Source organism: Amphibalanus amphitrite, unplaced genomic scaffold, assembly GCF_019059575.1.
Source record: "Amphibalanus amphitrite isolate SeventyFive unplaced genomic scaffold, NRLGWU_Aamphi_draft 000132F_arrow, whole genome shotgun sequence".
NCBI lineage: Eukaryota > Metazoa > Arthropoda > Thecostraca > Balanomorpha > Balanidae > Amphibalanus > Amphibalanus amphitrite.
The window spans coordinates 385396-410022 of NW_024881627.1; the positions used below are offsets into that span (position 1 = coordinate 385396).

Consider the following 24627-nt stretch of genomic DNA (forward strand, 5'->3'; position numbering starts at 1 on the left):
TCACAAGTGCGCCGCATTCGCGATTGTTGCCCGACGCCTGTTTGCAGGTGAGCCCACTACAGTTGTTATCAGGGTTGTATACCAATCAAGTCGATTGAATTGATTGATTTGTTTCAACGCATATTTTGAGTTGATTGGATTGAGTCGATTGACTTTTCGAGATGACTGGTTGACTGACTCGTTTGACTTTAGCGACTGGTTGACTGATTTGATTCCCAAAAATTAGAGTGACTCGTATGATTGAGTCGATTGAATGGAAAGTTCAAATGTTTTAGTTGACGAAAAATAATGACACCAATTGATGACATCAAAGATCACAAAACTACACTGAAAACTGCTTGTCATCACAACTGCAAAATGGGGTACATGGCCAAATAAAGAACAGGGCCTAAACATGAACAGCCAACTTTGACTTTCAACTGCAATAACTGCTCCAATCCTGGTGATAGAACTTTTCGATGCACCTACCTACCTTTCTGCACTCAGCAGGAAACTTTTTTTTAAAATCCAGATGATAAAGTGCAAGGCCCTATATACTAATAAAGTGTGATTAATTAATAATTCACATCTCCACATCTCCTCAGAAACAACCCACTGAACTCTATAAATATCTGAAACCCTGAAACCCCTACAAAAATAACTGAAACAAAAGCGCCGTTTTCGTCTCGCTAATTACGTTTCTGTACCTAATTAATAGCTAATTTGCTGCATTGTTTAATTTGCAGCAGAACGTTTGTTGATCCTTTTCTCCTGAGAGCCTAAGCATAACATATTTGATATATTTCATTTTCCTTAAAATATTTTACCGAATATTATTAAGTGGTTTTATTTCAAATGAAATAATAATTGAAACGAAATTGGTGTTGTACAACCGATTTATTTTATGATGATCTACCATACTACATGATAATCAATGACGTCATCTTACCAAAAAATCAAAAGACGTAGAATAAGGATTTATAAAAGGCTAGCATACTTATTGGCAAAACGTTTTCTCGCACCGTGCCGTTTTCGCGTTTTAATTTTCCTCGTTCCTGCTTCCTTTGTCCTTAACTTATCCTGTGGTTCCAGAGTCCCTGTCCTCTCCATTTCCTTTTAAATATATTTTTAATCCTCATCCCTATCCCCCAGTCCTAACAGTTTCAAAATTTGTATTGCAATAATTTTTTTTTTTTGAATTCTTCACATAGGTACCTAGCATTGACATGCCACGTTCAGAGTCGTGGACCGCTAAATACTTCAAATATCTTCTTTCTTAATCTGACAACATCCCACGTCTCAAATGCACATTGTGTGGAAAGATTTTTCAGGCTGCCCGTCAGTCTCTGTCTAACCGAAACCGTCACATGCAGCCTGCAGGTAAGATATTTATTTCTATTTCCCTATGGTTAATATGTTATTTATGCATATTATCCATTAAAATACACATGGTGTAGGTTAAATGGCCAAATCACGAACACTGCCAAAATCTGAGCAGCCAACTTTCAACTGCAATATCTGATATTTAGTGTAAATGGAGTTGGAATATGGCCAAAATTAAATTGACAACTTTTAGGTGAAAGGTGGTGATTTGGGTTAAGGGGCGAGTCGACTACTGGGTTATTTTGCACCCATTAAATGAAACTTCTGCTCCAATTCTACCCATTGAACCTCAATATCATGATCCACCTGTCCATCACTAGGTATCCTTCCTAATTACATAGAAACTTTGAATGGCATGGCAATTTATAATTTTAAATGACAATATTTTTATGTTTCTTCTGTAGGTAGGTAGGTAGGTAGGTAGGTAGGTACATCAGACTGCTATGGACACTTTTCCAAGTTGGTGGGGCAAAAAACCTAATGTATGTCTTGGTTTGAGTCGTTTGATTGAGTTGATTGATTCCTTTTATTGTCGCGTTTGAGTCGATTGAATCGATTCCCGAAAACTGCTCTGACTTGATTGATTTGATTGGTTTCCCAAATTTGTCGTGATTGAATTGATTGCTATTGATTGAGTCGTATACAACCCTGGTTGTTATACATATCTAAAAACCGAAAAACTTTTAGGCGAAAAAGGCACTATTCCAGGCCCATTTTTGATTTTTTTTGCGATATTAGGTAAAAACAGAAGCTTCTTATCCTAGGAAAAATAAAATGGGAAATCTTTCAAAGGTGGCACACTACCTTTAACAAGCTTTCACTTCTAGGTATATCTGCTTCAGCCATTTGGAAATGCATTGAGCCGCCCAGACAATGGTGCGTGAAGAGAAAAGTGGCTTAAGTAATTACAGTTCTGGGACAGGGATTAATCAGTACACCACATGGCGTAATTTTATGGCGTTTTCACGGCCCAACAGAGCCGCTCTCTCATTACGCTCAGACAAACCTCCTCGTCACTATAAATGATAATGGGTATGTGACTTTCGTACCACTTCAGTAGCACGCTATACATATGTGCATAAAGCATGTTTTCATTCACATACTCATCTATTCCGATTAGTTAGAGAGCCTATACATATGCAGAATGCAGTCCGTTTAGTTTTTAGCCACCATTGGCCATATTCCGCCATATGCCTGCAGTGTGATTTATACGGCGTCCGTCATCACCCAGTTTGGTTTACTGTCGCGCTGCACGTGGCCCTGCCGTGGGCGGGGCGCCGGTAATGTGCGGTTTCGGGTGACCGGGCCGGGCACTGATGACCGTCCCGGTGACCTCTGGTGACCCGCCGGTGACCTCCGCGGGTCAGCCAGATCACAGGCCGCCGGTCGGTTGGAGCTCTCTCGCCATCCGGCGCCGGCTGCCGGCCGCGGCGGCACTAAACGGCCACTAATCGCCGGCTCGTCAACTGCAGGGCGGCTCGGCCGGCCGGCCGGATGGCACAGTGACCCTGTTTTGGGCGCGGAGCGCAGCCGGTCCGGCCGGTCCCACCTGACAGCCATGTGGCACCGACATGTGTTTACTAGAGAGAGCCGCCGTAATACGGCGATCGGTGTCGCTCCGGCTGTCACTCCGGTGTGATGGGAAAGTTATCTCTCATGCCGACCTGGAACTCAGCCGACATACTGACCAGTCACCACTGACTGGAAATTTTAGCTCATAAGCCAACCAGCTACTTAGCGTGCCGGGCTGCCTGAGCTTATATCACCGCTGCATCTTGAAATGACAGGGCCGTGAACCTTGTCAATCATCTGAATGACATTGAATTCCCGCTCTATTTGGAGTCCGGATCAGATAGGTGCACTGTCCGGGCGCCTGTTACCGCCGTTCGACACTGGTCCATTGTCCGTCAGCATTCACGAGCGCACCCCGTGAAGGACAGACAGCTGTAGGAGCGACCGGAGCCGGCGCACTTCTATCGGAACAGTGCTACGATATATCGAAGCATTGTTCCGATCAGCGTGACGAACTCTTTGTTATGATACCGGGGGGAGCCATGGTCTGCTTAGTGTTCATTCGGTTTGCACAGAGCTCGGGAAAACGAGAGAAAACGAAAACTCGATCGCAAAAAACGAACGATAACAAGCATCGTTCAGGCTTTCATGTTATTCCGTTACTTCTGAGAACAACTCCATATTTAGGCGTTGCTGTACCGGAGGAAGAATGCTTAAACTGGCGAGGGCTGGCTAGATGACATGTAATTCGTGACGCGGCCCCTATTTCATGTGCTGCATATATGTGTGCCCTGTCACTATTGCGGTAAAGCTGCGATGGAACATGGTTGATTATATACCGTAAGTTGTGGGAAAAGGCGTATTCCACAGACTGCGGTTATGGATGGTAAATAATCCAACTGCATGCATATAGTTAAAAAACTGATGCATGGTAAAGGCAATCCTGCAATCCTTCATAGTAAGCTCTATGTAACACTGGAGCTCGATGTATGAAGAGTATGTGGGCATGCGAGATCGGCCACGGCTCCGTTCCAGTTCATATCGCAGTCTCCGTCCGACTACCGTTCCTGGTGTTACCGTCCGGCCGCCAGTTGTAGTTTCCGGCGTCACCGCCGCCGCTAATGGCCGCTCCAAACGGCGCTGAGCGCCCTGGCCACCACTGCCGCCCGCCGCTGCTGTCCTGGTGGTGGTGGCCCGTTAGTGAGCCATTAGTGGCGCGGGCGGGCCGTCACCGCCGGCCACCGCCGCCCCGGACCGTCACACGGGTCCCACGGGTCCCTGAGGGCCCAACGTGGACACACACACACACACACACACACACACACACACACACACACACACGCATGTCCGTATGACTTCACAACAAAGTCCGTGCGGATATATACGGATGATCGAATCTCACAAAAGCCCCGCAAGGGCCCACGATGATTCCACGTGTCGCACGTGGGTCTCACGTGTCTCCATGACAATGGGTCACCGGTGACCGATATGTCACGTCGACACGTGTGTGGGTCACGCGATTCCCACGGCTGATGGCTGACTGCTGGACTCGGCTGGACTCCTTTGGACTCAGTCCACTGAAGGTATACTTCATGGAAGGATTTTTGAAACTGCACAGCGTGTGAATGCACTGACATTTGAAGAAGGCCGGCCTGAATGCTACCGGATTAAAGATTATCCGTTTCGTGCCCAAGGCCGATTTTATTATGCACAAAAACCGAGCGCTGCAACTGCAACCTCGAACGTATTTGCAGTAAACTATCACTGGATGCAACTGAAGCGCTCATCATATGTGCTTAAAAATGATTAATCTGACAGCCAAATGATGTCGCACATTTTATGTGGTTTTTAACCAGTTGCGTTCACTTCGGCGACCTTGGGCTGGATGCTCCGACGTACTGAAGACTCACAATTTCGACACGAATTCTACTGGTCGATTAGCAAGCATTTGGGACGGTCCGACGTCTGTATACCAGTTATACCCCCTTTAATGTCGCGTGGCATCACTGACGAAATCTCCCGCATCTGTGCTGGTAAGTGCAGCGTCAGCTGCCCTGCAGTTGCGCCGTAAAACCAGCAAAGGATGACCAGACTCCCGCGCTCCTCTCCGGTGTGTGGTGAGCTGCACTGAGGCGGCTAAGTCGGTCAGGACGACAGCTGGTGTAGCTGAGATCGGGGGCGAGCCGTCACGGTTCGCAGTTGGTGATCAGTGGTGACACAGAGGCGCTGTCTTCGAACAGCTGCATGCGGGTATGTCCGAGGACGATATATTTGTCAATGCACCGTTGTTCTACATTGATGCAGTTTCAAGTTTCAATGAGTGGCCTCAGCACGCTTCGGGCTACTTGCAGTTGTGCTCACACTTCCTCACGCCTCGAACCTCCCAGATCCTCCCGCCAGACTCCTCACGCTTCACTGCATCTCTCCCGAGCCCAGGCTCCTCTCATCTATCGAGACCTCAGACCGAAGCACACTCCACCGATGGTCGATCACAGTTGTTTGTCTATTAGCCCGGTGGGAGGCGGCGCAATTACAGCGGCGACGCCTCCCGTGACGGACCGATGACGGAGCGGTGATGGCACGGCGACGCCTCTGATGACGGAGCGATGTCGCCTGTTATGATGGAGCGATGACGCCTCCTGTGATGGCTGGAACGCGTGAGTTGCCATCATTTCGTCACGGCACGACGTTTTCCCGTCCAGCAAGACCGTCGGAAACCACAGACTGCCTGAACACTGAACAGACCCCATACGCAGTGATGGTTCAGTTTACTGCTGAAATCCAGCGACCCGACACGATCACCACCAATAAAGGGGTTAAATATCTCAGCCGAGTTTCACTGCACAGGGAAAGCTTTGGTTTCATAATGCCTCCATTGAATAGTTTCGCAATAGAACTTAGCGGCCATCTACTAAAGCAATTATTTTGCCATTGCTGGTAGGTTAGGAAACAACATTCACTATTCATGCACGGTCAATACTTATGCTGCCCTAATTTCGCTAGCTTGTGCAGTTACCACATTTACGTCAATATATTGTCAGTCACCGTTCCAAATTGTCATCGCTCTGGTTATTAAGGCCAGCACGACCCGTCGAAAGCCTGCCAACTGGCGCCGGCTTGCCAATAAAACTCGTGAACAGCGTTCACACAAACATGTTACACTCTGGCGAGCATGAACGCTGTCCCGATTCGCCGGTTCCAGAGAAAAGCCGGTCTATAACCGGCGCCCGTCTAAGGTTTTATCCCATTGTGATGCGTCACACTGCACGGCGGCGCCATTCTGCAGTTCAGCCGTCCGTTTACAGCGGCACAAGCCGTTATCACGGACGCACCTCGTCACAGCCAACTCTGTCACACCCCTCCACCTCTCAGCCGTCAGCCGGCGAGCCGTGGCGGCGACAGGCCATCCCGACCGTCCGCCGAGCGGCGCGGAACAGCGCGCGGAAACGGGCGGAACAGCGTCGGTTCCGGCCGGCCTGCGGCGGGGTGCGCTCGGCAGCCCGCGCCGTGACCAGGATTTCACGGGCCGACTGAGGCCGCCGCTCGTCACCGGAGCAGACGGCCGGCCGCTGACCTCTCTGTGAACGTCCTCTCGGCACCATGGCGGCAGCGCGGGCCGTGCGCCGCGCACGTGCGTGCCGACAGGCCGGTGACGCGACCAAAGTGCGCCGGCATGGCTCCGAGAGAGCGTGACTGGCTCACGGAGACGACAGGAAGACGGGACACCGGAAACGACACACACTGAACAGCGGCTATCAATCACACGACAAAATACGGTGACAGTGCATAAACATGTTGAACTTGGTGAATGACCACCCTTGGGCTGGAGGAATCGCCTGCTGGTGATTTGTTCGTGGTGGCTAATGACTATTGCATGTTGAATGTCAGGTGACATTAATCAATGGATAATTAATTACCTTCTTAATGTAGACGGCTAAACTCAGGAGATCGCCTTCTTCTCAACAGCTGTTTTAGAATAACAAGTTTTAGCTTATACACCCTGCATATAAACTTGTTACCCTATACCGGGAGGGTGCAGATTGAACATCAATCTCCTCATGGGGTCACGTCACAGTTCCGTTACGCTGAAGAGCACTGCGTAATGAAGCGAGGCTGGAGGCATCTGTGATTGCGAAACATGAGCACCCCATCCCGTGGTTGTGACCCAAAAGCTTCACCAACCGATGACCGCTGATATATAGGGTGAAGAACTCCATTATCGAGCACTGCTGGTGCAACTCTCGGCTCAGCGGGCATTCCGTTATGCCGTTGGACATAGCCGACTGGTCAGTGCCGTCACATCCACTGGGGATACCGGGGCAGGCAGACTTCTATCGGTTATTCGTTACGCTGTGTGGGTACTCAGCGGCGGAACGCTATATGAGCACGTTGCTCTGATCGATTGCAGCGAGCATGGGTACGGTTAGCGGACGGCGTCTGCAGTGCATGGAACTTCCGGGAGGGGAGCCATGATGAGTCCAGACATATCCACTTTTATTCTCTTCGTCTTCTTCCCTTTATCTTTTTTTTTTACTTTGACTGACTTCCCTATCTTCAGCTCAATATCCTACTGATCACCAGCTACGAAGCGTACACAGTCCGAAGTCCAATAAAAAGCATACACATTACACTCGAACATAAAAATACCCATAAGACAGGAAATCCTCAGTCAACGCCCTTGATATGATACCCTTGAACTTCAGACCCCGCAGCACCGCTTGAGGGCGACTGGTGCCGTGGCCTCAGGCAGTTTCCACAATATGCCATAGCAAGGCACCGAGAGCCAGTGCGTCTCAGGCGCAGTCATGATGGCTAATTGGCTGTTTGGTAGCATGATGTGCGGATTTTAGCCACCATATTTACGACCCATTACACCTGACTGTTCTTCAAGACCGGTTTCATGATGGATACATTTAGTTCCTTGAGCCTTATAACCAAAACGGATGACAAAAGCGCCACGTCTGAATGTGGAAATCACATGTAGGTTACGAGGAAAACCTCCAAAACAATGGCGGTTGGATAAAACTGCTGTCTGCACCTCGGCCGTTAAATATATTACGGCTCGCCGTGCCGACTGTCGCATACGGTCTCGGTCCGCGGCTGTCCATCAGCTCGGTCCGGTGACGTTCTGGGTCGGGCGCCGGGTCGCGGCTCGGGTGGCGGGTCGCGGGTCAGGTGACGCCACCCGGCCGGCTCGGCCGCTCGGCCGGCGGTGCGCCGACCCGTGCCGCCGACAGCATCTCGGGAGCCGAGACAATCCCCGAGACTCCGTATTGTTTCCTGCCGGCTGTGACCGGCGCGGCGCGTCACGTGATGCACCTTGTGACGGTGTGTGACGCTGCCAGGTCAGGTGACGGTCGTGTCACGGCTGGGGCCACCGCTGACCGCTATAGCCGTCGGCGTGCACGGAAGCCGAGCCGGGGAGGCGAGCCGCGCACTGCGCAGTGGGCTCCGCCGGCAGACAGGCGCCCGTTCAGTCCCACCACGACCACCACGCCCGCTTCCCTGGACTATCGGTGTGGTGGGAAGTTTGTTTGTTTTGTTGGGTTAGGCCCTTTCGGTCGACAAGACCATTGCAGAGCCGGAAGGATGATAGGAAATAGGGGGAGACATTGGTCTGGGCAGGCACCCTAGTGAGTCGCCGGGGCTGAGCCCGTCCAGAGGACAGGCCACCCAGCCCCAAGGCACTCACTGCACCCGGCTACGGGGTGCGCTCCCTCGGGAGCAGCGGTGCCGCTCCAAGGGAGCAGCCCGCATGAGATAAAGTTGCCTGCCCAGCCCGGAAGAGGGTTGTGGCGTGGAGGAGAAAGATTTCAGTATCCTGAGGATAGAAGCACGGACAGGTCTTTGGGAAGTCACCGCCATATGACTGTCATTCGTACCTGGGTTTGCGGTCGCCGTCAGGACCGGCGGCGCTGTCGGCGGGTTCGCTCCGGTTCCGGCCGCCCCGCCGCCATGTGCGCAGCCCGTATGATGGTGGTTAGACTGACAGACAGGTGTCAGTGACTCAGGTGATCAGCCCCGCCCGCACGGCAGACAGGAGGGACGCCAGCCACCGGTAAATGACCCTTCAGCACGGCAGGCCGGCATTATCAAACGTGCTGTGCGATCGCAGATCGGATACTTTTGCGGCAGTGTCCCGGACACTTGATGGTTTGGACAGTAGTCACACCCGACAACAGATTCCCAATCCCGGCCAGTTTAGACACACTAACAGCAGTGTTCCGGACACTTTGGACACACGGACAGTGGCACTTATAGCACCTCACTTCCAGTGGCTAATTGCGGGACATTCCAAGACGTCACCTGATTGCTCGGTTCCGGCAGTCATATGACGAGCTCGGGTTTTGTGTGGTACTGTTGCGATTAAAGTCGCCGTGTGACAAACAGTGCCAGTTTTTACCGAGCAGGACCCTCCTAACCGCATCAATGGGATTTAAACGTTTTATAGCAGCCTGGTTTTTACTGGGATCAATTAGGTACACTGTATTTTACGAGGAAAACAAGCGCTGATGAATTTATACTTATATCTTGAAGCTAACTGGACATTGCGAAAAACGTTTTTTCAGCACAACAGGATGTAAGCGATAGAGGTATTGTTCGGCGTTCGTTGATCGAACGAATGCATTGGCCCATATACTGACGGCATACCTTTTATGTATAAATAGAGCTAGAGCTCTTCAAGTGGACACTAACAAATACCTTGCTACATTACTAGCACAATGTTAATGCGTGGACCCATGCCAAACCGACGTCGAAAGGTCCGATCTCCGCACATCCTCCTGTTAGGGACTTGCGGAGACAATTCATGCATACACGCGCCTCTCGACTTTTCGTGCCAGCTCTGGCAGCCCTCAGAATGCAGAGCCGGGTCGTATAAATCACCTCCTCAGTCCGTGTTCTCACCGCCGCGTCGGTCCGCGTCTGTCGGCAGGCTCGGAGCCGGAGAGTGAGGGCCGGCCGGGTGTCCGGCGCCGTCCGGCGCCCTGCTCGGCGGGCCTGCTGCGGCCCTGCAGCTGCCGCGCGCGCCACTGCGCCGCCGCCGCCGCCGAGCTCGACCCGTGGGACCACCGCGCCATCGAGTACGTCATGGTGCCCAAGTCGCAGTACCTGTCGCTGTACCGGGCCAACCGGCTGCTGCGCGACCCGTGCTGCTGCCAGGGCCTCGGGCGCGCCAGCAAACTGTGCGACAACTGCCTCCGGCCGACCGTGCTGCTCCGCTCACCGTCACCCGCCTCGGCAGCCGGGGTGGGCGGCAGCGGGGGTGGCAGCGGCGGGATCACCAGTGACGCCGCCGGCAGCACCAGCAGCAGCGGCGTCAGCAGCATCCACGGCAGGCGGACGGCCGCGCCCGCACCGGCGCCGGCACAGCGAGCGCAGTAAGTCAGCGGCGGGTCTTAAATCTGCGGTACCTGCTGTACCGCATGAAAATTTAAAATTGAATTATTTGCTTCAGCTTATTGCCCATGACACAGACTTAGCAAAAACGACTTCAGTGTGCATATATTCATCGACTTTTTAGTTACACCAAAGCACCTGCTATCGTTCTAAAGGTTGAGAAGCAAGAGTGCAACAAAAAAGCAATGCTCTCGGTAAGCCAGCTCGTGGACGAAAAAAAATGCAATAGAAAGATGTCCGATGAACGTTTCCCTCGCAGGACGCTGCTGCCGCGTCTGACCAAGAGTCAGCCGGCGGGGAAGAAGGCGGCGCGGCACACCCGGTTCTCCAGTCAGGAGCTGCTGCTGGATTACGACTCTGACCAGCAGGTGCTCCGGCGCGAGCCGCCCGTCAGAGAAAAGGCGCACAGGTGGGTGGCGACAACGGCTTGTCCAAAAACGATTGTCAATGTCCAGATACGACCGATTTCAGAGTATGCCTTCTGTCGCAGCCTAAAAAACGAAATAACGCAGTTTTATATCGCGAAGAATAGAAATATACATTTTTAATTCGCAGTACAAAACAAAAAGAAAGTGTTGGCTGGGCAGTGGACACTGCTGATGTAACGTGCGTATACCGAAAGTCGCATAGCCGTGTACTTTTATACTCGTGAGTTGTATAAATGTGAACCGCGAGTCATTAAGGTGTCAGTAGTACGTGAGTGTACCGTGAGTTGTATAACCGTGAGTCGTATTACCGCCAATGTCACATCGTATCTCGATTCTCGAGCGTACCGTGAGTCGCATACTCATAACTATGTCGTATAACCGTCCCTGTCTATCCCTTGCCGCCAGCTCTCGGGCGGGGATCGTGCTGGCCGGTAACTGCCACGTGCCTCTGGACAGTGGCAGCGGCACCACTCTGCGGCGGGGGCCGATGAAGCTCGACTACACCGACAGCTGGAGGTCGCTGTCGCGCAACACCAGCTCCCCTGCCGGCAGCTGCGGCGGCTCGCGGTGACGGCTGCGGCCCCAGAGAGAGAAGTAACCACAGCTCTTAGCGACAGTTGCATCTCCCCTGCCGGCAGCTGCGGCGGGTCACGGTGACGGCTGCGGCTCGAGGGAGAGTTGCAAGCCCTGGCTGGAAGAAGCTACAGCTCCTAGTGACAGTTATAGCCCCCGGTGGTCAGCAACTGCAGCTTCCATCGGCAGCAGGGACAACTCCCGGCGGGAAGTAGCTGCAGCTCTTAGTGACAGCTGCTTCACGGCTGCAGCCTGCAGGTCCCGGCGGAAAGTAGCTGTAGCTCTCAGCGGCATCTGCAGCTCCCATTGACAACTAACCGGGACATGTTTGTCAATTACCGCTCGAGTATACATATGTGTGGAGTTGTGGACGAATGTATGAACGCATGAGCATTTGTTTGAAAGGTGAATGCAATGACTGGTGTTAGTTGATTGTGTGATATTGAAGTTGTGACTTATTGTTCTATCAATTGTTATCCATACATCGTGATGGTTCCTCTTTATATCCGGTTCGATTGCATTAGCTGCAGCCCGTCTGCTTTTTATGTGTCGTGTCCTTATGGTCGTATATCTTATATTGGTAGGTATCCTGATAAAAGAAATGCGTTCGTATGCGATAATTAGTGCTTATCATGGTGTTGACTACAGAGACACGTGTATCAAACATTGATCGCAAGGCGAAGATGTATGCTGACGTTCATTTACAATTTACAACATAGTTATGCAGTTACGGTTTCTTTCGGAGGCGTGCTTTCTGCAATGCGTCTTGCTGAGCTATTATCAATACATGTTTTGAGCCGAATAGTTTTATTACTTTTATTGGCTTTCGACGCTGTCTCTCCTTGAAACTAAGATATGAGATTAATCATCAAAGATATTTTTTATCAAATGTGACCCATGAAGACAAAAATAATTACCTGGTGATCTATCGATCATATTGTGAAAAAGATGTTTTGTGCAGCCCATTAGTGAATATTGAGTATGAATGTTCAAATGAAGTTTATCACAATTCACAGTACGACGCAGCGTCGCGGTGAAAGGACACCGTCCCGCTGTCGGCAGTTTGGTCTCACGATGGATGGCCCGCCGGGGTAACCACGCTCGCTGGCGCGCGGCCCGAGCAGGATTTTCGGTGGTTGGTTTGAGGCTGAACAGTTCCCGAACGTCGGCAAAAAGCGCCTCTCACACAGGCCGTTTTGGCCCATCCTTTCACAGGCGGTGTGAACACGTGGGACCGCAGTGATGCAATGGGCGCAAAACACTACTGTGGGCACAACCGCACCAATACGGGCCGCGGTCGGCAGACCACAGCGAACGTAATGTGCCGATTAACCATGGCTATTGGCTCTGAGCTCACTCATCAAATAAAATAGCCACCTCAGCGTGAACAATGAACATACCTAATTGCATGGGGCAGAGCCGTGCTTTTACGAAAAATGGTGTATCTTTTGCTATATTGATCAGTATTAGTGATTTTATCAGTCTCGTGTTTAAATCTCGTATTAAAGGAATGGTCCCATCAATACTCAATGGTCATTGTATTAAAGGGATGATCTCTTTAATACCATCACACTCATTTATTCACCAAATGGTAGGCGCTTTTTATTTTTTTTAGTTATAGTGATGTCCCTAAAACTGTGACTTCGGTCTTTCCGGGATTGAGCCTCACAGCCGGCCCATACGTCCAGCTTCCACTGCCGAGACAGCGACAGTCGGAGACGGAGGCGACAGACGCGGACCGTCACGCGTATCAGGCGCGCCGCTCTCTCCCGCCGCGGCAGCGATCTCTCGGCATTGTCCCACACCACAGCACCGCCGCGGGGGGTGTCTTATGTGGTCTGCACAGTCACGTGATTTCCTCTACCGTCATGTGACCGGCGAGAAGATCGAGTTCGATGAACCGCAGTGCAGCTTCAAAGACCGGCCATAAAGCACCATTCGGCATGAATTGTTGTGAGCCACGTGTGCTCTCACATTTTATCAACCAGTTCCCACGTAAGTTACCGCGGCGGATAGTCTGAGCCTTCATCAGGGAACGTCGGTGGTGCGAATCATGAGTTTGCAATGCTGTTGGGTAACTCGAGTTTAACGATGAGAACTGAAAAAAAAAACTTGTTAGGAACAAAAGACGCAAACATAAGGCCCAAAGAAGCCCGATAACCAGTAACACTTACCATTGAGACGTTATCCATGTCCCGGCATTGCTCGTCTATGGTCGCAGGATGGGCGGAGTCTGAGACTCTGAATCAGTTCTCTTCCGGTGGCGTCACAGCAGAGGTCGGGGTGCCCATGTTCCAGTACCGGCCCCCGACTGCGACCACGCGCGGTGAGGTGACCGCGGGCTGTGCCAGCGGGCCCGCGAGCTGCCGCGCCGTTACACGAGCCTTCTGCGCCGGAACTGTCGCACCACTCCGCCCGCGGGGGTCCGCCGATTACCAGCTGATAATGACGGTCAGCGAACAGCCGAGTGGTCTGCGCGCCCGCGCCGGGAGGGCCAGTGGATGATTTGTAGTGGACCATTTAGCCGCCGATAAACTGGGTGTGCTGGGCGTCATATCTTCGAAATCACAGCCTGCAGCCGGTGGCATTTTTAAACGGTAACACCATGGTATATGCGTTTTGTGCTGATCGAATGACTTGGTGCCGTTTTATTATCCCACAATTCGTTTCATGAACCAGGAGCTTCAATGTTCATCCAGCGTTAAGAACCTCGGCGTAATCATGGATCAGACTCTATCCTGGGATCTGCATGTGACTCGTGTTACCAGCCGATGTATAGGTATACTCATTGCTCTTTCACATGCTAAACATATCTTACCACCTGATGTCTTACCTCGCCTGATCGACGCGCTCGTGTTTTCACATATCCGCTATTGTGTACAAGTTTATGGCAGTGCTAACCTGACTGTGATTGCGAAAGTACAAAAAGTGTTTAATCTCGCCGCTAGAGTACTGTCAGGCCGCCGCAAATACGATCACATATCTGATGTACTTCGCGATTTGGAATGGCTAGATGCTCAACAGTTTGTGAAATTCTCTGACATATGTTTGCTTCATAAGATTTTGACGAGCGGTGAACCATGTGCAATTCGATCTAGTCTTTCATACAATCATGAGACCATCCATCGTACAACTCGACAGTCAGATCACTTGAACCCTGGACGTGCTCATAACAACCATGGAAAGAGACTTTTTACATATCGTGCCGCTAGCCTTTACAACCAATTCGTTATCAGTGAAAACATCGATGTCACTTCAATACGCATGCTTAAACGCCAGGTTCGTGCCGCAATTTACCGTCAGCACTGGCGGATCCAGGGGGGGGCATTAGGGGCATATGCCCCCCCCGACAGGAGCCTGGGGAGGGCATTCAGTACAAGTATGCCCCCCCCGTTCAGACTTACACTTCTTACGCCTATAACGAGGAACTAAATAAAAATGGTTTAGAAAGCCTTCCTAGTAACTACTTTTGTGATCAGAGTCGTTTTAGTCAGCGGCGCGAGAACTTCTTCAAGACTGGGGGGGCTGAACCATAATAGAGATCAACCTAGGGTACCCCCAAATCTAGTTTTCTCACCGGTTTTAGGCCACTTATTTTTCAGACTTTGGTCTTTTCAACAACAACAACAACAAAAAAAAAAAACGAAAAAATGCAAAAAGTGAGTCTTTCCGTCTCAGCTGAGTGAAGAAACTACCGTTCTGGCAACCTGGAATAAAGGTTTTAATCTGTCAAATGAGTTGCCGAGCCAGTGAAAGAGGTGGATTTTTCACTTACATGCTTTCTTCCTATGTGACCCACAACCCCTAATTTGGGAAGGACAAGCTGCCCAACGGTTCCTGGCCTCATCAAAAGTTGTGTGGACCGCCCCCACGGCCGCAGAATTGTGGGGGCAAGCTTCCCCCATTGCCCCCCTCCCCCGGTTCCCGCGCCTATGTATGAATCTATGAAATTAGGTATGTTGGTAGATTTCCGATTTCGATTCCTCCAGCTGGGGGGGAGGCTCAAATACATTACGAGCCCCCCCCCCCCCAGCTTTTCGGCTGGGGGGCTCAGCCCCCGCTAGTCCCCCCCCCCCCCTCCCGGTTCCCGCGCCACTGGTTTTAGTAACCTCAATTTAGTTGTCATTGCTTTATTTTGTCTAAAAATATGCTGCTTCTTAGTTCTAACCACAGGGAGTCATGCCGCTTCAACCCTTTTGACCGTATTGTCTAACGATGGCACTCATATTGCGCAAATCATGCAGGAATCGGCCGCCGCCTATGCTTGGGAATAGGGATGGTTAGAATATGATTTACCTGTATGGCCGCAGCCAGTGCAGCGTAACCAGGGGGGGGGGGGCACAAGGGGCGCGTGCCGCCTCATTAGATGCATGGTGCCCTATGGGCCCGAGAGACCCTGCAGTGCCAATTGGCCGCTCAGGGTCCAAGCGTGCCTTATTTCGACTGAGATAAGACCCGCAGGCCTCGTGAGGGCACCTCACAGAGTCACGGGCTCCTGAGTCACATCACACATCACACATCTCCATAAGGGCCCCACTCCGGCTTCTGAGGGCCCTGTGCTGGCCTCTGAGTGACCTTGCTGACCTATTAAGCGTCAGCTCTAATTAGGGTCCTGGCCCATACCCGCATGGAACGGCTCCACAGTTCCACACCAGTGTCTCTGAGGGCCCATAACGGCGCCTGTGAGGGTCTTACACCGGCGCCTTTGAGGGCCCAACACCGCCAATCTGAGGGACTAACACCAATATTTCTTAAGGCCCTACATCGGCGGCGGCTCTGAGGGCCCCACACTGGCGCCTCTGAAGGTCTTTCACAGGCGCATCTGACGGCTACCTACCTGCACTCTGTGGGCCCCACACTGGTGAGTCTGAGGGCTCCCAGTGACGCCTGAGAGTACCACGCCGGTCTCCAGAATCCCGCAAGGCTCCTGAAACCCTCTGCTGGCCCTTGCTGGTCTCTTGAAGACCCCTTGCCCCCATGCATGTGTCTCTGAGGAGTGAGGACTCCCACAACGATGCCTTTGAAAGTCTTCACCGGCGACTGTGAGGGCACACAGACGCGTCTGAGGGCCTTACACCGCCACCTCTGAGACACCAGTGTCTCCTGAGGCCCACATCGGCGACTCTCAGGGTCCCACACCGGCGCCTCTGGGGCCCCACACCAGTGCCTCTGGCAGCCAGCCACCGGTAACTCTGTAGGTCCTACACCGGTGACTATGAGGGCCCCACCGGCGTCTGAGAGTACCATGCCGATCTCTAAGGATTCCACAGGGCTCCTGAAGACACTTGCCGGCCTGTGAAGGCCCATTGTTGACATCATACGGCCTGTTACCGGCCTCTGAGGGCCCTTTGTCGGTCTCTGAGAGGTCCTACTGGGTTATTAAGCATTCGCATTTCGCACCAACAACTCCAAGGGCCCCACACACAGCCATCTGTGAATGGTGTGGGCTTAGCGCCACACCAGTGTCTGAGGCACCACAACGACGTCCATGTGAGGGCCTCACACCAGCACCTTAGAGGGCCCACACGGGCTCCTTTGTGGTTCCTGCACCAGTGCCTCTGAGGGCCCCACACCACTGCCTCTGGGGAACCCACACCGATACCTTTGATGGTCCCACGCTAGCACCTCTTAAGGTTCCACACCGGCAGCCCTGGGTCGGCTCTATACACCAGTCATTCTGAGGGGCTGAGGGCCCCAACGGCCCCACCAATTTTCGTCGATTTCTGGCGCTGCCCGGGTATTTGTCCCAAATGCCTCCTCCTCCTGGATCTGCCAATGGGGGTCAGGTGTCCTACCATTTCTGTTTTTTTTTTTTTTTAGAAAAAAAACTCGTGTCAGGGCTATGACGAAAAATAAGTGGCCTAAATCCGATGAGAAAACAGGATTTGGGGGTACCCTAGGTTTGGCTCCGTGACCTGGTATGCCCCCCCCCGCGCTGAACCCCTGGATCCGCCAGTGTTACCGTGTGTGATTATCATGTATGACGACGGTCTATGAATAGCCCTGTACTGTGGAATGACCGGATTATGTGAAATAAATGAAATAAATAAATAAATTATTTATGCATGTAGGCATTAGTGACCTCCCGCATGCAATGATGCAAGCATGCCTATTACTCGAGTGAGCCTTTGTTTAGGCTTTCCTGCGCGGCAGCGCGTTTGTATTTGTAGTTGTATTGCGTTCGCACATATTCTCGAATTTACTATAAAACAACTCGTAACTGTCCGGTCATTATATTTCTGTGCTCACCATGGGCATGCTCACATCACCTTAAAACATCAGTACAGCCAGCTTGGCGCGTCAAAACAATAGGTACACTTTCCAATGTCACTGATAAAAATCTCATAACACAAACACGCATATCCTCTGGCGAATTGGCGCAGATCTATCACTTGGCTGCTCGGAGCAGCGCCGGCACAACATGACTAGATGGGGCGTCTCGAAATCCATAAGATTCACCGGCGAACGCCTCAGGTAACCCGTCTAATCTCGAACACACCTCAGGTTGTCATAAGCTGTCCATAATGTCCAGTCCTCCCTGAAACAGACGAAACAAGCTGTCAGCATGGAGCAGTTCAGCAATGTCGTTTTCACATGTCATATGACATAAGGGACAAATTTTGCGCGAGGCCAAACTGCGCGAATTAATCATCAATGACCATCTGCCAAATGATTCGAAAGAAGTAATAGGTATATACGGTTTGTCCCGAAACTAAACGGTGACATATAGCCGTAGGCACGAAAATTGTTTTAGGTATTTGGATTACGTTTAGGAAACATGCTGATCAAATTATGCCGCAATATCTAAATAATTAAACGGCAACGGCATACCATTCGTCAACAGTCAATAAGATATTCATAGTCTTCACCGTTTGAATTTATGAATAACCTCGTTAATTCATTCATTCACTCATTCATTCATTCGCTCATGTTTTTACCATCAATCGTTTGATCTTTCGTTCATCCATTCCATCAGCATTTGTTTGTTCGCTCGTTCGTTCGTTCGTTCATTCGTTCGTTCGTTCGTTCGTTCATTCGTTCGTTCGTTCGTTCCCTCTTTCACTCGTCCATTCATTCATTCATTCATTCATTCATTCATTCATTCATTCATTCATTCATTCATTCATTCATTCATTCATCCATCCATCCATCCATCCATCCATCCATCCATCCATCCATCCATCCATCCATCCATCCATCCATCCATCCATCCATCCATCCATCCATCCATCCATCCATCCATCCATCCATCCATCCATCCATCCATTCATTCATTCATTCATTCATTCATTCATTCATTCATTCATTCATTCATTCATTCATCCATCCATCCATCCATCCATCCATCCATCCATCCATCCATCCATCCATCCATCCATCCATCCATCCATCCATCCATCCATCCATCCATCCATCCATCCATCCATCCATCCATCCATCCATCCATCCATCCATCCATCCATCCATTCATTCATTCATTCATTCATTCATTCATTCATTCATTCATTAATTCATTCATTCATTCATTCATTCATTCATTCATTCATTCATACATTCATTCATGCATTCATTCATTCATTCATTTGCAACTTTTTTCTTAAGCACAGCATTAATGTGAAGTTACTCACCCTGGTCTGTGGACGTATTTACACGCTGACCCCCGCTCGCACGGACAGGTGGCGTAGATGGGCACGGGCAGGTTGGCCGGCAGCGCCTGACACCGCTGGCCGACCGGGGTGCGGGGCCGACACACGGTCCCAGAGCTGAGACGGGCGCAGCACGAGTCGGAGTCGCAGTCGGTGTCCGAGCGGCACTCGGACACTGCCGGCGGAGACGGGGGAAGACGATCAGAGACGGTCAGAGACGGGAGGAGACGGGAGGAGACGGTCAGAGACGGGACGAGACGGTCAGAGACGGGTCAGACAGAAGTCAGAGACGGGTCAGATACTGGACAGAGACGGGTCCAACACTGGACAGAGACGGGTCAGAAACCAGGCAGAGACGGGTCCGATACTAGTCGAAGACGGGTCAGATGCGGGTCAGAGACAGGCACGATAGATTAGAGAATAATCAGACCGCGGAAGATACGGATTGAATAAACACGAATCAGCGATGGCCAAGCCATGGACTAGATATTCACAAAACAAACTACGCCGAAAGCGGGAAAACAAAAAAACAGACATAGGGAATACAGAACAAAGTACGGGACAAATATAGACGTTCCAAAAACATGGCACTGTTTTCACACCCCCTTCGCACCATTCCCTCACTCCCGCCCCCTCCCCCTCCCCCTCCATCCCGTGCGACGTACCCAGCTCCTTCTTCTCCTTGTGCTGTCGCCTCTGGCAGTGACCCAGTGTACAGGAGCTGCTGCGGCCGCGGCACTGGCCGTCCCGGGAGCACGGCTGGCCGGGCCGCCGGCGCCGCTGACACGTGCCAGTCTCCGAGTCACAAAACCTGCCGCGGCCACACACCTGGTCCGACAGACAGCTCCGCTCACTGGAGCGCTCCGAGGCCATCTGAAACAGAGGTCAGGTCACAGGTCAGGTCACAGGTCAGGTCACAGGTCAGGTCACTGGTCAGGTCACAGGTTATCAGGTCACAGGTTATCAGGCCACAGGTCAGGTCACAGGCAGGGTTGTATACGACTCAATCAATAGCAATCAATTCAATCACGACAAATTTGGGAAACCAATCAAATCAATCAAGTCAGAGCAGTTTTCGGGAATCGATTCAATCGACTCAAACGCGACAATAAAAGGAATCAATCAACTCAATCAAACGACTCAAACCAAGACATACATTAGGTTTTTTGCCCCACCAACTTGGAAAAGTGTCCATAGCAGTCTGATGTACCTACCTACCTACCTACCTACCTACCTACAGAAGAAACATAAAAATATTGTCATTTAAAATTATAAATTGCCATGCCATTCAAAGTTTCTATGTAATTAGGAAGGATACCTAGTGATGGACAGGTGGATCATGATATTGAGGTTCAATGGGTAGAATTGGAGCAGAAGTTTCATTTAATGGGTGCAAAATAACCCAGTAGTCGACTCGCCCCTTAACCCAAATCACCACCTTTCACCTAAAAGTTGTCAATTTAATTTTGGCCATATTCCAACTCCATTTACACTAAATATCAGATATTGCAGTTGAAAGTTGGCTGCTCAGATTTTGGCAGTGTTCGTGATTTGGCCATTTAACCTACACCATGTGTATTTTAATGGATAATATGCATAAATAACATATTAACCATAGGGAAATAGAAATAAATATCTTACCTGCAGGCTGCATGTGACGGTTTCGGTTAGACAGAGACTGACGGGCAGCCTGAAAAATCTTTCCACACAATGTGCATTTGAGACGTGGGATGTTGTCAGATTAAGAAAGAAGATATTTGAAGTATTTAGCGGTCCACGACTCTGAACGTGGCATGTCAATGCTAGGTACCTATGTGAAGAATTCAAAAAAAAAAAATTATTGCAATACAAATTTTGAAACTGTTAGGACTGGGGGATAGGGATGAGGATTAAAAATATATTTAAAAGGAAATGGAGAGGACAGGGACTCTGGAACCACAGGATAAGTTAAGGACAAAGGAAGCAGGAACGAGGAAAATTAAAACGCGAAAACGGCACGGTGCGAGAAAACGTTTTGCCAATAAGTATGCTAGCCTTTTATAAATCCTTATTCTACGTCTTTTGATTTTTTGGTAAGATGACGTCATTGATTATCATGTAGTATGGTAGATCATCATAAAATAAATCGGTTGTACAACACCAATTTCGTTTCAATTATTATTTCATTTGAAATAAAACCACTTAATAATATTCGGTAAAATATTTTAAGGAAAATGAAATATATCAAATATGTTATGCTTAGGCTCTCAGGAGAAAAGGATCAACAAACGTTCTGCTGCAAATTAAACAATGCAGCAAATTAGCTATTAATTAGGTACAGAAACGTAATTAGCGAGACGAAAACGGCGCTTTTGTTTCAGTTATTTTTGTAGGGGTTTCAGGGTTTCAGATATTTATAGAGTTCAGTGGGTTGTTTCTGAGGAGATGTGGAGATGTGAATTATTAATTAATCACACTTTATTAGTATATAGGGCCTTGCACTTTATCATCTGGATTTTAAAAAAAAGTTTCCTGCTGAGTGCAGAAAGGTAGGTAGGTGCATCGAAAAGTTCTATCACCAGGATTGGAGCAGTTATTGCAGTTGAAAGTCAAAGTTGGCTGTTCATGTTTAGGCCCTGTTCTTTATTTGGCCATGTACCCCATTTTGCAGTTGTGATGACAAGCAGTTTTCAGTGTAGTTTTGTGATCTTTGATGTCATCAATTGGTGTCATTATTTTTCGTCAACTAAAACATTTGAACTTTCCATTCAATCGACTCAATCATACGAGTCACTCTAATTTTTGGGAATCAAATCAGTCAACCAGTCGCTAAAGTCAAACGAGTCAGTCAACCAGTCATCTCGAAAAGTCAATCGACTCAATCCAATCAACTCAAAATACGCGTTGAAACAAATCAATCAATTCAATCGACTTGATTGGTATACAACCCTGGTCACAGGTCAGGTCACAGGTCAGGTCATAGATGAAGACACTGGTCAGATCACTGATCAGATCATTCAGCTCAATGACCATGCTACCGTTCAGGTTACCAGTCCGGTCACTGATCAGATCGTTTTTTACCGACGGTGCCAGTGGTCAGGTTACCACTGTCGGGTCACCGGTCAGGTCACATCACTGGTCAAATTACAAGTAAAACGGCATTGGATATAGGGTCCAGTTTATGTGAGCGCTCAAAAGGCAAAACGTCAGCCCTGCAGATGCTAGCATATTCCGGGCATCGCTTTCGGGGGGGGGGGGGGGGGAGGGGACGTTTAATGCCCTCTGCCGAAAACTCCTGAACCAATAAACAATCAAGTGAGACTCATCGGAGAGAACACTAGCGAAAAAAAAGAACTGGCAATCACGTTTTTAAGCGACGTCTTAGCTGTTTAGGTATGCGATTTATGCAACGCTTTGTTTCCAAGAAGGTTGAAGTACCTAAATATATATTTGATGACCTTTTATGATCTCGGTAGTGACCTGATGAGGACATAGCCCCAGAACGTTTGAAAATAATGGTTCTGTCGATTGGTTCTCCTTTTTTCTTAGTTTTCGATAAAATCAAATGAAGCAAACGTTCTAATTTTAAACTGGCTTGAGCTCTCATCTGGACGCCGATAAAAAGGAAACGAAACTTTCAAATATGTTTTATGTAGGAACAGTGAAATATTATACTCTATTTCTCAGGTCCAATTCATTTCGCTCTCACGGTTATCCGTATTCGAAAATGGTGCCGTTTACAATTCATTCGCCATTTTTCGTCTAGCAATGCACCTTTTCGGCCATTGCCGGACTCAGGCGATTATCTTCCTCCAGTGCATGTAACAGGTAGGGAATTCAAACGTCAATACAACTTTTCTCGACAGTAACCACGTTTGCTATCAATAAGAAGGGAAAAGACCGGGCTCCAGAATCCCTCGGGGCAGCACGCGCCCACCGTACAGATACTGATCGAGGTCTGCCCGTCTGCCGGGACGGATAGCTTATCCGTGGGATAGCCTAAGCCGCTTTGGCGCTGGCAAGAAAATTACATGACAGGTTACAAGGCGATGAGGACCGACTTGTCAGCTTACTGACAGCCCAGTGTAAATGCCCGTGACCAGAGATTCTCACGCCAATAAATGCAGCTTAATTCGTGTACGGTGAATCACGCACCAATGGTGCTGCAGGGAGTCAGCTGGATAACCCGATGCACAGTAGTATTGTTTGCCCATTTAAAAATTACCACTATTGTTTCAATGGTTATAGGTAAGTGAACAGTCGGTCATTAAAAATTTTGCTTATGACGTATTCAGCATACTGCAACATTTACGTTTAAACATGCTCGGATTAATTACTTCCTTCTTCCTTCCTCCCATCCCACGAAGTCCATCTATGTGAAAACAAAACCGAGTAAGCGCCCAAGGAGCAATGCTAAAAAACAAGCCATATAAGTGTTTTATGAACGTGTAGCGTTGAATTATTTCACTCCGATTCGGGAAAAGTAAACTATAGAAAACCCGATGCGTAATGTAAATGCCTCTTTCATTATACCGGTAACGGCAACAGCATTCTGAAGCTGTAGCCGGTATAACCCGCAACCCGCAACCCAACATCGCTACTTACCATTTCGGCCAGGAGTTTGGCACTGTCCTCTTCAGTAGCACTATCCTCGGATAGCCTGGCACTGTGCCGCGGTACCAGGGAAGCGCTGAACCGCCGGCGACCGGCGGGTCGGTTCAGATCCTGGTCCTCGGCGCCTCCCTCACCTCCGGGACCGACAGAGGTCACACCCAGGTCCAGACCCAGCTCCAGCTCCAGGTCCAAATCGAGATCCAGCTCGGTCTCCGATCGGCCCGCGGCCCGCGTCCTCAGCTCGCCCACCGACTCACTGGCGGCCCGCACTGGTTCACCTGACCTGAGGTCACTGTCACTGGCGGCCCGGTCCGGCCCGGCGCCCCCGACCGAGTCCGTCGGCACCACAGGGTTCGAGAGCAGCAAACTGAACAGATACGCCTCCGAGAGCAGCACGCACAGGCTGAACACGAGGCAGCCGAGCGCCAGCCGACTGCCGGCCGGCATCGTGTCCGAGTGCTCGACCGTCCACTGGACACGCGCTCCCCCCTCCACTCGCTGCGGCCGCATCCAGCCGACTGACCACGGCTCTGGCCGGGCTCCCGTCCGTGCCCTGTCGTCCCCTGCCGCCCCTCCCGGCCCTCCCGGCTCACCTGGGAGGCGCCCCGCCGGCCGATCAGGCGCCCATTTGTCAGGGGCTGCTGAGGAGGCGGACCCACTGGGAGGCGCCCATCAGCCGGCGACACTGGACGGGCGCCCTCACCGCGGGACGCCCCGAGATCGGCCCGGCGCGGCGCCCACCGGAGCTCCCGTAATTGATTAATGAAGCAGAGGTGATTACGGAGCATGATCTCGACGGGGGGCAGCCGACGACGTCTGCTCGCCAGGGGACAAACAGAGCTGTCTCGTGCTCGCGCTGACCGTCACGTGCCCGCCTCTGACAGAGTGGAGGAGTGGGGAGAGGGGAGGAGGGGAGGCCATGAGAGAGGAAAAAATGGACGTATAACGCCGGATGTGGAGTGAGAGCAGCCATTAAGTAGGAAAAAGGAGAAAGATCGGTCCGAAAGAGTGAGTGGGCTGTGGTTATGTTGAAAAAAGAGCTGACAAACATATGTTTAGGTAACCTTATGTGGCGAAATGAATCACGAAACGAAACCTTCGTTGCGTCCAGGCGT

At 50.4% G+C, this 24627-nt stretch overlaps 2 protein-coding genes across 2 annotated transcripts; one reads left to right on the forward strand and one right to left on the reverse strand.

The window, feature by feature from the left end:
- Window positions 1–968: 968 nt before the first annotated feature.
- LOC122382053 lies at window positions 969–12077 on the forward strand. Its single transcript, XM_043366933.1, has 4 exons — window positions 969–1359; window positions 9809–10253; window positions 10532–10681; window positions 11106–12077. Exons 1-4 carry the CDS (start codon window positions 1347–1349, stop codon window positions 11269–11271), a joined length of 774 nt encoding a protein of 257 aa, XP_043222868.1. The 5' UTR covers window positions 969–1346; the 3' UTR covers window positions 11272–12077.
- Window positions 12078–17490: 5413 nt separating this feature from the next.
- LOC122382030 lies at window positions 17491–24101 on the reverse strand. The gene is made up of 4 exons (XM_043366897.1): window positions 23504–24101; window positions 19585–19792; window positions 18902–19094; window positions 17491–17811 (listed from the first exon to the last, which is right to left on the reverse strand). Exons 1-4 carry the CDS (start codon window positions 24020–24022, stop codon window positions 17757–17759), a joined length of 975 nt encoding a protein of 324 aa, XP_043222832.1. The 5' UTR covers window positions 24023–24101; the 3' UTR covers window positions 17491–17756.
- Between the last annotated feature and the right edge of the window lie 526 nt (window positions 24102–24627).

Coding starts and splice junctions, on each gene's coding strand:
- LOC122382030 (XM_043366897.1), bottom strand. CDS start 24,022: ATGCGGCCGCAGCGAGTGGAGGGGGGAGCGCGTGTCCAGTGGACGGTC. Junction 19,793..23,503: donor CCAAACTCCTGGCCGAAATG/GTAAGTAGCGAT, acceptor CCTCTGTTTCAG/ATGGCCTCGGAGCGCTCCAG. Junction 17,812..18,901: donor AAATACGTCCACAGACCAGG/GTGAGTAACTTC, acceptor CGTCTGTTTCAG/GGAGGACTGGACATTATGGA.
- LOC122382053 (XM_043366933.1), top strand. Junction 10,254..10,531: donor GCGCCGGCACAGCGAGCGCA/GTAAGTCAGCGG, acceptor TTTCCCTCGCAG/GACGCTGCTGCCGCGTCTGA. Junction 10,682..11,105: donor GTCAGAGAAAAGGCGCACAG/GTGGGTGGCGAC, acceptor CCTTGCCGCCAG/CTCTCGGGCGGGGATCGTGC.